Source organism: Podarcis filfolensis (assembly GCF_964270895.1).
Source record: "Podarcis filfolensis genome assembly, chromosome: 14".
Classification (NCBI taxonomy): Eukaryota; Metazoa; Chordata; class Lepidosauria; order Squamata; family Lacertidae; genus Podarcis; species Podarcis filfolensis.
The window spans coordinates 16,035,903-16,053,314 of NC_139616.1; the positions used below are offsets into that span (position 1 = coordinate 16,035,903).

The 17,412-nt window shown below is 46.0% G+C and overlaps 1 protein-coding gene across 6 annotated transcripts in view; it reads right to left on the reverse strand.

The window, feature by feature from the left end:
• CEMIP (cell migration inducing hyaluronidase 1) overlaps positions 1 to 17,412 on the reverse strand; it is a 173,929-nt gene that overhangs the window by 17,403 nt on the left and 139,114 nt on the right. For all 6 annotated transcript variants that reach the window (XM_083586230.1, XM_083586229.1, XM_083586231.1 and 3 more), the window contains exons 14-20: positions 13,163 to 13,368; positions 11,029 to 11,098; positions 9,600 to 9,728; positions 8,574 to 8,659; positions 4,341 to 4,472; positions 1,345 to 1,380; positions 1,080 to 1,235 (exon numbers count right to left, since the gene is read on the reverse strand). In XM_083586230.1, the coding sequence (XP_083442356.1) occupies positions 1,080 to 1,235; positions 1,345 to 1,380; positions 4,341 to 4,472; positions 8,574 to 8,659; positions 9,600 to 9,728; positions 11,029 to 11,098; positions 13,163 to 13,368 (815 nt within the window). The remainder of the gene's footprint in view (positions 1 to 1,079; positions 1,236 to 1,344; positions 1,381 to 4,340; positions 4,473 to 8,573; positions 8,660 to 9,599; positions 9,729 to 11,028; positions 11,099 to 13,162; positions 13,369 to 17,412) is intronic.

Below are 17,412 nucleotides of genomic sequence, written 5' to 3' on the forward strand. Positions count from 1 at the left end.
TGAGCTTGGTCTCCGGTCTCTTAAGTGGTCAGCTGCTTTTATTACTCATTCATTCAGTCATTGCAGGGATAACATCCCAAAACAGAGACTTAATGAGCTCCGAAATACAACATTAAACACAGAGCCATTAAAAGACGTGAAATAAAAATGCGGCTCTTTGTCGGAGGTGGTTTTAAATTGGCCAGGACACTCCAGAGCCTGCTGGGCAGGAAGCCAAACCCTAAATACCAACTCTGGAATAGGGGGAGGGGGTGGAGAAGATGGGTTGCATCCAACATAACGCAAAGTTAAGAGTCCCTCAGCAGAATGCTTGTTCCACTGGTGAAATGTTTGGGCCTGTGGGATGTGGTTGCACAAGAGAATGCACAAGTAGTTTGCTGGTAACTATTGTGAAATAGGGACGTGGGTGGCGCTGTGGGTTAAACCACAGAGCCTAGGACTTGCTGATCAGAAGGTTGGCGGTTCGAATCCCCGCGACGGGGTGAGCTCCCGTTGCTCGGTCCGTGCTCCTGCCAACCTAGCAGTTCGAAAGCACGTCAAGTGCAAGTAGATAAATAGGTACCGCTCCAGCGGGAAGGTAAACGGCGTTTCCGTGCGCTGCTCTGGTTCACCAGAAGCGGCTTAGTCATGCTGGCCACATGACCCAGAAGCTGTACGCCGGCTCCCTCAGCCAATAAAGCGAGATGAGCGCCGCAACCCCAGAGTCGGCCACGACTGGACTTAATGGTCAGGGGTCCCTTTACCTTTACCTATTGTGAAATAGTGCACTCTGCTCCACAAGATTCCCTCTGTTGCACAACATAAAATTCATCTGTCCCCTGGCCTAAGAACGCTTGTGCTAGCAGAAAGAGAATATTGGCCAAAGCCTACAAACTTTGTGAAAAGGTACTTTCTTTTGCCCACCCTCAATCTACCAAGATTCAGTTTGGCTGAATGTCTCACTTCTAGTTTTATGAGAGAGGGAGGAAAAAACTTTTTCTGTTTTCTCCATCCACAGTGATTTGGAGTGGGGGGAAGCAAAGCCCTATACTCTCCTGGAAACCTGAACAAAATGGAAAATACAGAAATTTAAGACGCACTGGCCAATGGGAAGAGTCCGTCCGCTGTGGTCTAGGCCTCCTGGTCCCCAGACATTGTTGTCCATTGTTTCTGTCCCTGGGTTTCCACTTTCACCTACAAAGAGGCTGTTCTTTATCTCTTGCTTTGATCCGTCGTCGTGTGGGAACGTTCCGCCACTAGAAGGGATGGAATTGCACGTTAGCAGAAGTGCTTTGGTTCAATCCCGCTTTCAACATCTTATGCAAGTGAAAATACAGAAAATGTAGAAGCTCCAGGAGCACTTACCTGGCCAAAGTGAGCCCGATTCCATTGTCAGCAAACCTGCGAGGAAGAGAGAACTTTAGAACAGATGCCTGATGGGTCTTGGGTTCAAGACTAGGCTGTGACACATGACAAACTGGGTCACCTCCTTTCAATGCGGATTATTCCCCCCCCCCCATCTATTATGTAGAAATAGAGGCATTTGCTTTTCTTATGGTAGATAAAGTGTGCTTGAAAATGCACATATCAGTGAAAGTAACATGAAAAAATATTAGGAAAATGGGCTTTGCAAAAATTGTATACAGTGGTACCTCGGGTTACATATGCTTCAGGTTACATATGCTTCAGGTTACACACTCCGCTAACCCAGAAATAGTGCTTCAGGTTAAGAACTTTGCTTCAGGATAAGAACAGAAATCGGGCTCCAGTGGCGCGGTGGCAGCAGGAGGCCCCATTAGCTAAAGTGGTGCCTCAGGTTAAGAACAGTTTCAGATTAAGTACGGACCTCCGGAACGAATTAAGTACTTAACCCGAGGCACCACTGTATTAGGGACAAATTCATACTAAAACACTAATGAATTTTCATGAGGATATAAAATCTAAAACTGATGTGGAAATGTAGACAACTGAAGACAGGAAAAACAGGAAACTGAGAGAAACAAACGGAAACATTTGTCTATCTGGAGTAATTCCACAGACTGCTCTGGAGTAATTCCACAGACTGCAGAAATGTCTCTGAACAGAGGGCAATTATAAATGTGACTTATCAAAAGCACAGCAGAGGGACGAAAAAGATTTGCTTTCCCTGGTGCTATTATGCCACAAGAGGGCAGAGATGTCACATGACTACAGTTTGCACAGAATTCCTGCAGCTTCCATGGCCGTCTAGTCAGTGTTGAAAGATGCAGAGTGTTGCAATTCACATTAGCATATATTGTTCTGGTGTAATATATTACAGTAACAAATATTAAAATGGCTAGACCCCCACGTCTATAAAACACTAGGTTACGAGAGCTGGAGGCTGATTTGAACTTTGCCGAAATAAACGCTGCCAAAAACTTAACAACATGGAAAATACTTCTGGGCTCTGTTGAAGGATTTGAGATATTAGCTTGGCTATGAGGAGGCTTGGGGGCATCAGGGAGAAGGCAGCTAAACAGGGAAGAAGTTGGAAGCAACCACATGTGACTGCAGTGTTAGATAACCCTTCTCAAATTTTACTTATTTGTATGGTACTCTGGCTTTGTTCAGTCATCACAGAAAGCCAAACTATGGCATACCAGGACCACTCAAACATGCTGGCCCCCAGAGAGGGGCTTGAACTCACTTTATTCCTCCTGCAAGTCTTTTTAGGTTAGATTTGGCCTGGCATATTGTCTGAACCCAGGATATTGGTTCAGCTGCCTCTTCCTCTACCACAGTCTGTAGCTAAGAACAACCTTGGCTACAGATTGTGGTTGGGCTTAGCGTTACCTGCAAACGCAGGTGATAGTTAAGGATCATTAATTCAGCACCATCAACATGCATCAAAATTTTTGCAGCTATCGGTATTGAGTCCGGAGCAAGGAAATGCCCAGGTATGGTTCTCACCTGCAAACAGTGGCGTGAAATCAAAGCTGCATAGAGAGACAGCTGTTAAGCATCTGCCTCTTGAGTGACATGCGCCATTGCTCTGTCAGAATTAGTTGGCTATGCCTCTCTTTAGCTCTGGCTCTGCCCACTCCCTGCAGCAATGGCGGCTGTTGCCCCTGCCTTCCGTGCTACCAGTCCCTGTGGGCTCTGGCTGGCATTGGTGCAGGCCCCCCAAATTTGGGGTTGTACCAGATAAATTGAATTTATTAGAGAGCAGTGTTCCAGTGGCTCCCTTTCCCACAAAACCTGCCTTCCCCTGCACATTACTGCAGGGGAAATGAATGAAAGCCTTCAGACATGTGACTGGTCGTCTCTCCGAGTTGGCAGGTTGCAATCAGGAGAGCTTCCTCGTCTCTTTTAACACTGAGAACCTGCAGCCCTTTGCTCCCACCTCCACATCAGCCTCAGCCAGCATTGCCAATAGTCAGGGATGATGGGATTTGTAGTCTGCCAACATCTGAGAGCGCCACAGGTTTCCTGCCCCAGCTTTAGGTTCCCCTCCATTTCCACAATAGCTGAAGTCGTGGAAAGTTGCAGCTTCCTGCCTGATAGAATAAGCATGGCTTTGATATGACTCTGCAGCAGGTAGCAAAGGAACAAGGGGCATAAGTGCCAGAGGCAGAGAAAGGCAAGGAGGTTAACTGAAGAAGGGCCGTAGCAGAAGGCCCTGGGTTCAAGTCCTGCAATCTCCAACTATGGCTGGGGTGGTCCTTTGCAGGAAACCCTGAACTGCCGCTGCCTGCCAGTGCAAACAGTGCTGAGCTAGATGGATCAATGGTCTGATCCAGTATAAGGAAGGATCCTAAGCTCTTAAAAGTTTTCTTTGCTGGATTTGGGGGGGGGGGAGCGCTTTGCAGCCATGCAACAGACAGGTAAGATTTGCAGGGCACAACCTGACAACCTTGTCTCAGAGAAGGAGAAGACAGGAAGCGTCTGCTCCCATTTCCAGACTCTCTAACCGCCTGTTATTTACACAACCCTTCTACATGCTGCACTGTCTTATGTCTTACCTCCCTGGCACTGGAATTTTTGGCAATAACAGGCTACCACATAAAACAAAACCATTGGCGCAGCTGCTTATATTTTATTTCAGGCTGAAGCAGAAAAGGTTTATTTAAAGTCCCTTTTCTGCCACAGCTCATTGTAACGGGTCTCGATCACACACGTATGCACACAAACAACTCGACAACCCTCGAGCTCAGGGGTTTGTTTCTGCAAAAACAGCAAGGTGGTTTGCTTTCTTCCTGGTTCCCTTTCTTTGCATTCATCTCCACCGGATGAAAGATGCGGAGCGTTATAAACAAGAAACACAGCCCTAGCCACACAGCCCTCTGCTCGCCATAAACACCCGGCTGAACTCTGGAGGGTTGAACTGAGGCCACACTCACTGGCAGTCGTCCAGCCACACATCTCCTCCCCTCAGCCAGGCGCCGTGGTCCTGGTTCTTGTAAGCAATGAAGTGTCGGATGAGAGCAGGTTCTCTGGGCTTCAGAGGGTCAGCGTCCTTATGCGGGCTGTATCTGGAATTGCAACAAGTGGAAGGAAACGTGGTCAGCAACATGGAGAGCACTGGCCCTCAAGAGATTTCAGAGCTGGTAACATGGGGTGCTTCTATGGCCATGCTGTATATTTCCAATATTTACAGACCAATGTTCACCACAGGAGGTCCCATGTCACCCCATGACATTCCCAGACCCTCCAAGTGCCCCTGTTTTCCAGGGACAGTTCCAGATTTATAGACGCTGTCCAGGTTCTGATTTGATCCTGGAATGTCCCGCTTTTCCTTAGGACGTCCCTATTTTCATCAAAGAAATGTTGGAGGGTAAATGTTGGAGTTATACAACCTCCCCAAGCCAAGGAGATCAGTATCTAGACAACCTTTAGGAGACATCTGAAGGCAGTCCTGTGTAGGAAAGGTTTTTTAAAACATTTAATGTTTTATTATGTTTTTAAATATATTTTGGAAGCTGCCCAGAGTGGCTGGGGCAACCCAGTCAGATGGGCGAGGTATAAATATTAGAATTATTATGTAAGACGTTCCTGTTTTCATTGGAGAAATGTTGGAGGGTATGCATTGCTTGTCCACTCAGAGGCGGCAAGGACCAGATAGGGACCCACAGAAAGATGCAGCCCACCAAGTTAGGCTACTTTCAGGTGCAGTCAAATTCTACAACTGAACATCAGAGGAAAAGAAAAGCCTGTCTGCTCCAAACAAACGAGGCTTTCCTGAATAATAATAATAATAATAATAATAATAATAATAATAATAATAATTTATTATTTATACCCCACCCATCTGGCTGGGTTTCCCCAGCCACTCTGGGTGGCTTCCAACAAAATATTAAAATACAATAGTGTGTCAAACATTAAAAGCTTCCCTAAACAGGGCTGCTTTCAGATGTCTTCTAAAAGTCTGGTAGTTGTTTTTCTCTTTGACATCTGGTGGGAGGGCATTCTACAAGGCAAGTACCACTACCGAGAAGGCCCTCTGCCTGGTTCCCTGTAACTTGGATTCTCACAGGGAGGGAATCGCCAGAAGGCCCTCGGCGCTGGACCTCAGTGTCCCGGCTGAACAATGGGGTGGAGACGCTCCTTCAGGTATACTGGACTGAGGCTTTAAAGGTCAGCACCAACACTTTAAATTGTGCCCAGAAACGTACTGGGAGCCAGTATAGGTCTTTCAAGACCGGTGTTATGTGGTTTCGGCGGCCGCTCCCAGTCACCAGTCTAGCTGCCACATTCTGGATTAGTTGCAGTTTCCAGGTCACCTTCAAAGGTAGCCCCACATAGAGTGCATTGCAGTAGTCCAAGCAAGAGATAACTAGAGCATGCACCACTCTGGCAAGACAGTCCACGGGCAGGTAGGGTCTCAGCCTGCGTACCAGATGGAGCTGGTAGACAGCTGCCCTGGACACAGAATTGACCTGCGCCTCCATGGACAGCTGCGAGTCCAAAATGACTCCTGGGCTGCGCACCTGGTCCAATACATTTGCTGTTGCAGTTTCCCATCCAAGCTACAAAAACATGTTCATGTCACAGTTGCTTAGCCATAGCAACACGAAACACTTTCTTCGCGTTTTGAGGAGCTGTCTGAGGGGAAAGCAGCGAAAGGAAGTTGTAAGATGTGCTTCCCCACAGCTGCTGCCTATCAGCTGCCACTCTGGTGAAAGAAAACTGAGGTAGCCCTGGAGGGAAAAAGCTGGGATGCCATCTATTCCTTTCTGTTCCTAGAGTGTCAACTACCTTGGGCTGTAGTGAAAGAAGAAGAAGAAGAGGAGGAGGAGGAGTTTGGATTTGATATCCCGCTTTATCACTACCTGAAGGAGTCTCAAAGCGGCTCACAATCTCCTTTCCCTTCCTCCCCCACAACATACACTCTGTGAGGTGAGTGGGGTTGAGAGACTTCAGAGAAGTGTGACTGGCCCAAGGTCACCCAGAGCTGCATGTGGAGGAGCGGAGACGCGAACCCGGTTCCCCAGATTACGAGTCTACCGCCACTACACCACACTGGCTCAGAAAGGGGTTGTCCTCCGTGGATCACAATGCAGCTTGGACAAACATGACGGATTAGTAGTGTTAAGTACAGATAACGCTAAAGAGTAAAGAATTCCTGACTCAGCAAGGCAGGCAGAAGATATTTGCTCCGTTTGCTGACAGATATCCAGAAAGCCCCTTTGCTTCACTTAATAAACCAACCTCTTGAGCTAAACTGGGAAACGGGAATCTGCAGAGTTCCAGAAAATTAACCTTATTTTGGCAGGCTTACTGCAATCAGATTGCGGCCTTCGCAGCTGGGGAGAGCAATTCCCTGATTAATAGGCTTTCCTTGCCTAAGTTGAAGCTACACGCTGATGCAAATATGGAGCTGGTCCCAAATAACCTTCCCTGCTAGAAATGAGTCAGGGTAAGCGAGATGATTATCCAAATTAAGGTGAGGTGTTTCAATTTATGGACCTCAAAAGCTTAAAGCAGAACTTTAAGCTACTGATGCTAAAGGAATCATGGCGACTAGCTCAGTTGGTAGAGACATCACCTTACCAACAAAAGTCCGTATAGTAAAAGCTATGGTTTTCCCAGTAGTGATGTATGGAAGTGAAAGCTGGACCATAAAGAAGGCTGATCACCGAAGAATTGGTGCTTTTGAATTATGGTGCTGGAGGAGACTCTTGAGAGTCCCATGGACTGCAAGAAGATCAAACGTATCCATTCTTAAGGAAATCAGCCCTGAGTGCTCACTGGAAGGACAGATCCTGAAGCTGAGGCTCTAATACTCTGGCCACCTCACGAGAAGAGAAGACTCCCTGGAAAAGACCCTGATGTTGGGAAAGATGGAGGGCACAAGGAGAAGGGGACGACAGAGGACGAGATGGTTGGACAGTGTTCTCGAAGCTACCAGCATGAGTTTGACCAAACTGGGGGAGGCAGTGGAAGACAGGAGTGCCTGGCGTGCTCTGGTCCATGGGGTCACGAAGAGTCGGACACGACTAAACGACTAAACAACAACAACAGCTCAGTTGGTTAGAACGGGGTGGTGATAAGGCCAAGGTTGCAGGTTCGATTCCCATATGGGACGATTGAATATTTCTGCATTGCAGAGGGTTGAACTAGATGATCCTCAGGGTCCCTTCCGACTCTATGATTCTGTGAATAATCTGAACCCATGATACAAAAGGGTGGAGTAGAAAAGCCAGATCTCAGGCACAGAGCATCCTCTGCATCCCGAAGGTGCCAGCTTCAATTCCCAGCATCTCTAGCTAGGGCTGTGAATGTGCCCTGCCTGAAACCCCAGAGAGTTGCTGCCAGCCAGTGTGGGAAGCAATGAGCAAAACAGACCAAAGGTCTGACTCAGAAAACAGATATGAAATATTTAGGGGGGGGCAGAGATATCAGCAATACATTCCAGACTTATAATACAAATCATTAAATAATAACACCATCGGCATGGATATCTTCCAGGGGGATGAGCTGCATTTCCAGCAAACCTTAGTTTGTAAAGCTGCTTTATTGTATTGTCATTTATGGGCTGGCAGGAGGAGAGATTGACTTAACTTCTGCTTTAATAACTTAAGCAATAAAATAATACCGAGCAGAAATAACTTTTATTTTATTGATATTTTTATGGCTCTTTTGTTGATTTTATCCTTATATGTTGCACTCCACCTTGCTGTATTTTTTTTAAATGAAAGTGCGGGTTGTAAATTCAAAAGTAAATCAGCAGGGAGAGGTTTAACACTGAGGACTAGAAGAGAATATGATGCAGGTACGGCAGGGGAACAAGGTAAGGACTTAAAAAGACTGGTGTTAAATCCTGCTGGGAGAAGGGAGTTGGCTGAAGGAAAGTTAACAGCAGGTCCCCACCATGCATTTAAAGGACATGACTTTCCCCCCCAAAGAATCCTGGGAACTAATAAAGTACCCAGAATTCCTTGGGGGAAATCACATGCTTAAGATGTGGCTGAATGTATGTGGATCTGTTGAAAATCTCCGCCCTCCACACAGACACATACACATCCTCCAAACAATTAAAAGGTTATAACGGTTATGATCAGCATTTGTTCCCCAGCCTGAGCTGCAAAAAGAGGACTTTATTTTCCAAATAAAACCAATCAAAATCAGATTACCTCCCCGCGATCAGAGTCAGGATGGGCCTTTTGTCCTTGGCAGACGCTGGCGTCGTTTTAACTCCATTGTCAATGATCATTCCAGCCTGGAAAAGAAGGGAAGGAGGGAGGGATTCTGTCAGCCAAATCCTTAGGAGGGAAATATATAAGCATGCAAACTTACATACATAGATGCACATACTTTCAATGCATTCCCTTTACACCAGCAAAAGAATCTGGAACATTGCCTGGCACAACCAGATTGTACCATCATTTTGTTTTAATGCACCTGAGGGTTTGAATGTTTACCAGCTCTCCATAATACAAACTATGTTAGAGAGCAGAGGTGAGGAGCTTCTGGCTCAGGGTCCAAATGTGGTCTTTCCGGGCTCTCTGTTTGCCCCTTGAGACTATTCCCCAGGCCAAGCCCCACAAGACCTACTATGTGCCTTTTTTAAGAAGACTGAATAATTGTTTCAGCACCTACTCGTTCCCTGTTCACCCCAAAGACCAAACAACACAACGCATTAAATTAATAATTTTTTCTTGACACGTCTAGTTTCACCCCCCCTCCCCTCCTCCTAAACAGCCCTGGGGGCGTCCAGCTACTGGACACATGAAATACATCAATGCATTTAACACCTTGTCTAGTTTGGGTCCTGAGTACAGTACTCATTATGTGTCACAAACGTTGGTTGCTGCTTCAACAGATCTTGGCATTTGAGAAACAGCACATGTTTGTGTGTGCATGCCTATTTAGTGAAACTTACAGACAACAACATGCAACAATCAGCTGGGAATTAAAAGAGAAAAAGGCCTCTTTATTCATCACTCTCCTCCATCTAAAGCCAAAAGTTGGAGCTAACCAAAAACAGCATTTGTAGATAAAAATGCTTGGAGTAGGGCAGGGGAGAACGTATGATGTTGATATTATGGAAGCAGGAATGGTGGCCAATAATGGCTTGACACTGAGATTGGAAAAGGCGGGGAGGACAGCATTTGGAAAAAGAAGATAGGAACTTAATTTCCAATTGCATGTGTACTCACTCGATAGTTTGAATGTGCCCGATTGTTATAGAACGTCCCCATTGGAATGTGCTCAGAGTAGCCAGGGGGATACATTCCTGCAGAGAGTCCCGTCGGTACGTGATGCAAAACAAACCAAAACCCGGTTTCCTGCAAGAGAGAACACAACAGAGTCAGCCAATGCCAGACTTGGGATATGTGAGATATTAAAAACAGCGAAAAGCAGAAGCCTGCACGTTGGTGGGCGTGGCGTGTGGAGGGAACAAAGTATAACCATTCATTTTGGGAAACACTCGTTCTGCCAGCCCAAGGATTGTTACGTCTGCCAGGGAACTTGCCCCCTCCTTTCCCTGTGTGTGTCCCACGGCCTCCCCAAATCTGCACATAAAGGTTGGGGGGGGAGACCCAGAACAGTGATGGGAGAGGTAAAGGTAAAGAGACCCCTGACCATTAGGTCCAGTCGTGACCGACTCTGGGGTTGTGGCGCTCATCTCGCTTTATGGGTCAAGGGAGGTTGTCGTTATTTCAAAAAGTAAAAACCAGGACACCCCAGGTGTATGACCAATGAGAGGTGGGTTGGGAGATCCATTAAAGGTAAAGGGACCCCTGACCATTGGGTCCAGTCATGGCTGACTCTGGGGTTGCAGCGCTCATCTCGCTTTATTTGCCGAGGGAGCTGGTGTACAGCTTCCAGGTCATGTGGCCAGCATGACTAAGCCGCTTCTGGCGAACCAGAGCAGTGCACGGAAATGCCGTTTACCTTCCCGCCGGAGCGGTACCTATTTATCTACTTGCACTTTGATGTGATTTCGAACTGCTAGGTTGGCAGGAGCAGGGACCGAGCAATGGGAGCTCACCCCGTCGCAGGGATTCGAACCGCCAACCTTCTGATCGGCAAGCCCTAGGCTCTGTGGTTTAACCCACAGTGCCACCTGCGTCCCCGATGGGAGAGGTAGGGTTGCCATTGTTTCAAAAAGTAAAAACCAGGACACCCCGGATGTATGAGCAATGAGAGGTGGATGGGGAGTTCCATTACACAGCCAAAAGTCCTCGCACTAATGGAATGGGTCATTGAATGCTTCCAATTGTGCTCCGAGATCTCACACAAGGTAGGTAGAAAAGAAATGAGTCAGGATTTTGTTTCCCAAACTGTATTAAGGCATTGTGCCTGGTTTTCAGAATAGCCCCAAACAGCTTTTGTTCCATCAGGTACCTGAAGGGTTGTAGCGGGGTGGAGGATTAGAATCCCAAGATTATTCCAGCTGGAATCATAGAAGTGTAAAGTTGGAAGGGACCCCGGGGGTCATCTAGCACAACCTGCTGCAATGCAGGAATCTCAAAATGCGGTCTCCCATCCAATTTGAAACCATACCAGACCCTGCTCAGCTCTGCAAATGCACTAGCAGCTTTATTGCTGCACCACTAGGCAATTGTTTCCCTTTGTACTCACTTCGGATCCTGCAGCTGCACAGTTTATAAGGTTGTTGTGTGGGTTGGCCAGCCAGAAGGTAGAGACCGCACTGTTGGTTAGATGGGAAAAGACAAGTGTAAACAAAACAAAAACGAAAGCACACAATTCCCAAATGGAGTGTGCAGAGGGACGGGCATTATAGTCGTGCCTTGGACTTTCATGGTCACTTGCTTTGCCAAGTCCTGGCTGGCACTGAAATTATCTCACATACTGCCTATTTCCCAGGATTAAAACATAATGCTATAAAATGTGTCTGTTTCCAGCCAAACTCCCTTTTTGAAAAGAATATATCGTTTTGCTCAAATCTCATACACATTCCTGCCATGAAATTGAGATATAGTTTGCACATAACACTAAGCCAAAGCACAGCTAGAAGTGAATGTGTGAGCACGGGTACTTGCAAGGAAAAAACACATACACCTGCTTTGCTCCTCCATGATTTGGCTTGGTGTTCTATCCAAATCTGGGCTCATGGCTTATCTTGATCCAGATAAGTTACAAGCTGTAACTAAGGTTTGCTCTTGGCTCATGATTTGTCTAGAGCATGACAAACCACAAAACCAGCCATATTAACACATGGCTTAGCTCACAGCAGCAGGACTGGAGGAGGATTTTTCCTGCAGAGTGGCAGAGATTTATCCTGCAAATATCTGGATGCTTGCACAATTATACTTAGCCATACTTAGGCTTAACGTTACTTGCAAAACTGTCCCAATAGTTTGTTAGTCTTTGTGGCTGCCAGTGTAGATCACAAAACATTTTATGTTGCAGCCCAGGGGTGGATCTACACACAGAAATAAAACGCTATAAATAAGTCAGAAATTAAATTGTCATAACAAAAGGAGAAAACCCGCTATGGAAAATTGCTTAGATTTTTTTTTCTTGCTCTCTGGGGCCATCTGGTGTTACATGTTTATAATGCATTCAAAATGCTGTTTCTTGACTAATGTAGCCTAATGTACTAATGTAATGGAATCCCAGGTATGCAAGACTTTTTTCTTGCCACTGTTTACTGTGACATACGCTGTGGACATCCCCAACATTGAAACACTGGTATGCCTGGGTTGCCATGCACTAAATAATAACAGACAGCACCCTACCTTTAAGTTCTAATCTTTGATTTGAATATGAGAGATTAATTACAGCTGTTTTCAGACAACAGTATATTCCGTTTCCCTCATGTCTATTTTTCCATTATATTCAAGCTTTTATACAATGTAAAAACCACTTCCAGGGATCTAGCGGAATATGGTGGAAGATTCGCACTCATCTCCATGTTTAATTGCTTCCAGAAAAAAATCCATGGAAGTAAAGTGATGAAAGTCGGGGAGCTATTCCAGCATACATTTCTTTCCTGCCATTTTCTTAGGAGAGCAGAAGCACACATTTGTGGAAAGGGTGGGGGAGCAGTGACGTCTAATGTCATTTGTTGTTGTGTCACACTACACCCACAGGTGTGAATGAAATTTAGCACAACATGCTTGTATATCAGTCAAAAAGTCACAGTTCCCTAACACAACAGGTACTGATGTGTGAACATTAGAAAACAGGAGAAGCACTAGCATTATAACCAGGAAAACTAATGTGATATTCCTCTCGCTTGAGTGTGTACCCAAGTCTCTCCCCACTGAGACTTGAAGGACTAAAAATGCTTCATTTTGGCTGTGATTTTCAAAGGGGGGAGGAGAGAGAGAGATGCACAGTGGAAATTTAGGTGATTTCTCTTTTCAAGCTAGGTATAGGCAGGACAGATCCTGAAGCTGAGGCTCCAATACTTTGGCCACCTCATGAGAAGAGAAGTCTCCCTGGAAAAGACCCTGATGTTGGGAAAGATGGAGGGCACAAGGAGAAGGGGACAACAGAGGACGAGATGGTTGGACAGTGTTCTCAAACTACGAACATGAGTTTGACCAAACTGTGGGAGGCAGTGGAAGACAGGAGTGCCTGGTGTGCTCTGGTCCATGGGGTCACGAAGAGTCGGACACGACTAAATGACTAAGCAGCAATAATAGGAATAAGAAGCTTCCCAATGGGATGTAATGGTACACTAAGATACACCAGGCAAATCAGTTCTATAAGCCAAAGGAAATTGGAAGTTTATTTTTTGACTCACTTGCAGTCCTGTCTAGGTTTGGGGATGTATCCTGGGTAAGCTCCTTCTGTGATCGTCTTGCACATCCTTGTGTCTCGGTCAGAGGGCAGCAACGTGCTGGGTTTCACCAAGAGTCCAAGGCAGTGGTCAAAAGTATTGCGTACCTCAGGGCCATCTTCGGTAAAAAAGCAGTGTCCCAGCGTGTCGTACCCAACAACATCCTTGACCTGTGGACATAAAAAAGGGAGAGGGCATGGATACGAGGCTGGTCTTCCTAGATGCTCAGAACAGCACCTTGCCTGGACGTAACTGTGAGGTTCATGGCATTAATGATGTTCAACTTAAAAACAACCTGTGAAACAATGCCGAGAGTATCTAATGCTGGGGTAGGCAACCTAAGGCCCGCGGGCAGGATGCGGCCCAATCACCTTCTCAATCCGGCCCGTGGACGGTCCGGGAATCAGCATGTTTTTACATGAGTAAATGAGGGTTATTGTATTTTAATATTCTGTTGGAAGCCGCCCAGAGTGGCTGGGGAAACCCAGCCAAATGGACGGGGTATAAATAATAAAATATTATTAATATTATTATTATGAGTAGAATGTGTGCTTTTATTTAAAATGAATCTCTGGGTTATTTGTGGGGCATAGGAATTCATTCATTCCCCCCCCCCGCCCCCCCAAATATAGTCTGGCCCACTACATGGTCTGAGGGATGGTGGACCGGCCCACAGCTGAAAAAGGTTTCTGACCCCTGATTTAATGGGACAGGATCGTGGGAAGCTAACTTATACTGGGCCACATCCAAACTATGCATTAACAACACTTTTAACAGTCCTGGCTTCTCTCCCCAAGAATCCTGGGAACTATAGCTTGCCTGAGCCACAATTCTCAACACCTTAACAAACTACACTTCCCATGATTCTTTGGGGGGGGAACCATGTTGTGGATGCAACCTTTGTAGATCCAGCCTTTGAGTATCTACTCTGGCTTGCAGCAGCTAGGGCAAAGTCTCTCTTATCACCTGCAAGCTTATCCTTTTTAACTCAATGTCCCAGGGATGGAGCCTGAGGACCTTCTGCATGCAATGGATGTCCCTGAGATAAAAGGAACCCTGAAAAAGGGAATGAGGTACCATCTATAGCTCGTCTACATTACGGTTTGGACACATTTCTTCTTAAACCAGTTTAAATATTAAAAACAGAGGCAAGTCATTATGTCTTATTTCCATCAGAGATGAAGGCGGCATGATTCAGATCAGCTGATGATGATTCAGATCAGTGTACCGTTCCATTGTAGGAGTGCATCACGCTCATTTCAAAGGGGTTGACACGCACAAGGGTTTTCTTGCATCTGCATGTTGTTGGCTGGTGCCAAGTGTGTCCCTGAGCATGTACTAAGAGCCCTTCATTGACTTCATTGCCACTGTAATCAGGAATCCACATTGCAACATGTGAAAACCACGTCTGAGAAGAGCATCAGTGTTATGTACTGAGTTGAATAGGATCCAAAAGGCAACAGTCTGATTGTTCCTAGAACAATAGGATTCAGAATGCAGCAGTCTGATTGGTCCACAGGAGCCACCCAATCCAGCTCCAGGTGGATGGGAATCCGCAACCTGATTGGCCTACAGGAGAATCCTGGAATTAGCCAATCTCTTGGGGCCCATTGTGTAAGTAATGTATATAAGGCAGACATTCTGGGGGAACTTCCGTTCCTCCTCACCACTATGAGCTGAATAAAGAGCATGAAATCCACTCTCGACTCCGAGTAAATTTCAATCAGGATGCCCCTAGATTTGTTGGGAATATATATATATTTAAATCACTTTCTGTGCATGCACATATAAGATGGCATGGCTTTAAATCAGAGGGTTTATAAATGCTGGACTCCTAAATTCAGGGGTGGAATTCATATGGCATTTGTCCTTTCCAGCAAAGGAGCACCGTCAATCTCAAACTGAATTAATGACACCAGATGCAAGCATTGCCGCAGCTAGCGGGCCCTCATGCGTATTCCTCAGAGTATTATCCACCGTAAATCTATAGAGTATGCCAATAGTTTCTGGCATGACATACTCCCTGCGTTCATCCAGCCCCCTCCGCAACAAGCCTTGGTATAAATCAGGCCAGAATTTAATGTTGTGGCTCAGCAGATTGTAACACACACATTTGCAAAGTAATGAGGAAAGCAGAATGTGGTGGGCTTTTAATGCACTGCTGCTGGCGAGAGTAATATTTCAGACGTTTTTACATGCAAAAGGTGGCATGAGCCCAAGCCTATCTAGATTTGCTCCACTAGCAGAGGATGCAATTATGTAAGATCATTTAAATACAAGATTAGCCAGCCCCTTACAGTCTCTGCAGTCCAGATAGTCACAGACAAGCTAAGGGGTGGGCAGAGATCCACATCTTTTCAATGCATCTTATGGCTGAAATGCTGACTATATATTTATTATATCATTTCTGCTGCAATAATTTTGTCAGCGCTTTCGCATCCAAATCCCTAAACTGTTTTACTTGGAGAACAGCCCTGCTATTTTGGTGGAACCAGTTCCCCAAGTACGAGCGGCGATTCTATATGCATTTGCACAAGATCCCCAGGCAAGTATTGTTTTACTCAGGAGTAATCCCAACCGAGTCCAATGAGGCTTACTCCCACAAATGTAGTGTTACCCTCTGCCAGCAGTTAGATACACAAAGGTGTCAGAGGAAAGAGAGAGAAAGTGGTATGCAAGGAGGTCAAATGACAACAAAATGCAAAAAGAACAGGCTGTGCACATCCAATCACATCTCAAAATGGATGTAAAATAAGAGCAGCGACCAGAAAATCCCTTGAGGTAACTGCTTTCTTCATTCCTATCAACTTGACCATGTTTCCTTCCCCACTGCTTGCTTTTTGGCTGTGGAAGTGCCGAGGAAGGAACGTGGCTCCTGACCAGAATTTCTTTGAACTAAATATAATTTTGCTCCTTGGAAAAGGGCAAAAATGAGAAGCAAGACGCTTCCAAAGCTTCTAAAACCGACCCGCCCATTTGAGCCACTGCAATGTCACACTCTGAATATTTGAGTTGGCGGTGGCAGCAGCACCCTGGGGGAAAAAATCGATCTGTGCAGGATCAGGGCTTAAAATTAGAATCAGTGATGAGGGTTTGGATTGGCCCATGTTAATCAGCAGCTGTGCGGCCGCTGCAGAAGAAGTATTTACGGTACCATAACCAGGATGTGTGGGACGCGGGTGGCGCTGTGGGTTAAACCACAGAGCCTAGGACTTGTTGATCAGAAGGTCGGCAGTTCGAATCCCCGCGATGGGGTGAGCTCCTGTTGCTCGGTCCCTGCTCCTGCCAACCTAGCAGTTTGAAAGCACGCCAGTGCAAGTAGATAAATAGATACCGCTCCGGCGGGAAGGTAAACAGCATTTCCGTGCACTGCTCTGGTTTGCCAGAAGCGGCTTAGTCATGCTGGCCACATGACCCGGAAGCTGTACGCCAGCTCCCTCGGCCAATAAAGCGAGATGAGCACCACAACCCCAGAGTCGGTCACGACTGGACCTAATGGTCAGGGGTCCCTTTACCTGTACCTTTACTATATCTGACTCCTGCCCGTCATGCAGGGAGTCCAGTAAGGGTCAACCACCAGTAGGGGGTCAACCACCAGTAGGTCCCTTTACCTTTAACCAGGATGCTTTCTACCACTTAACAGGCCTCTGGCCATCCTTACTTTGCAATTAATATGTCCATTAGGTTCCTTGCTCATCTGACATGCTACTCTCCCCATGTGGCTACAAATCGGAAAGCAGTTGTAGTAACACGAACAGGAACATAGACTCTGATCTATGGCAAATTAATAAACGCTAATCTAAGAAGAACCCTTTCTCCTAACACTAGAATCTGTAGACATGCAAGGTTGGAAGTTTCAGGACAGACAAAGGGAAAGACTTCTGAATGCAGCACACAGTTAAACTTTGGAACTCCTTGCCACAAGACGTAGCGGTAGCCACCAACGTGGATGCCTTTAAAAGAGGATTAGACAAATCCATAGAGGAGAAGCCTGTCCCATCATTGCTATCCTCTGCCTCCATGGTTTAAGCAAGCCTATGCAGAAATGTAGAATATTTATGTTTGATTTTAGCGTATTGTTGATTTTAAATTTTTTTAACTGATGATTTCATTGTTTCATTCCCTTTGTAAACAGCTCTGTGGTGTGTGTTTTTCACAGGCACACGGTATTTAATTTTTATGAAGTAAATAATAAAAATGTAGAAGGAAACGCA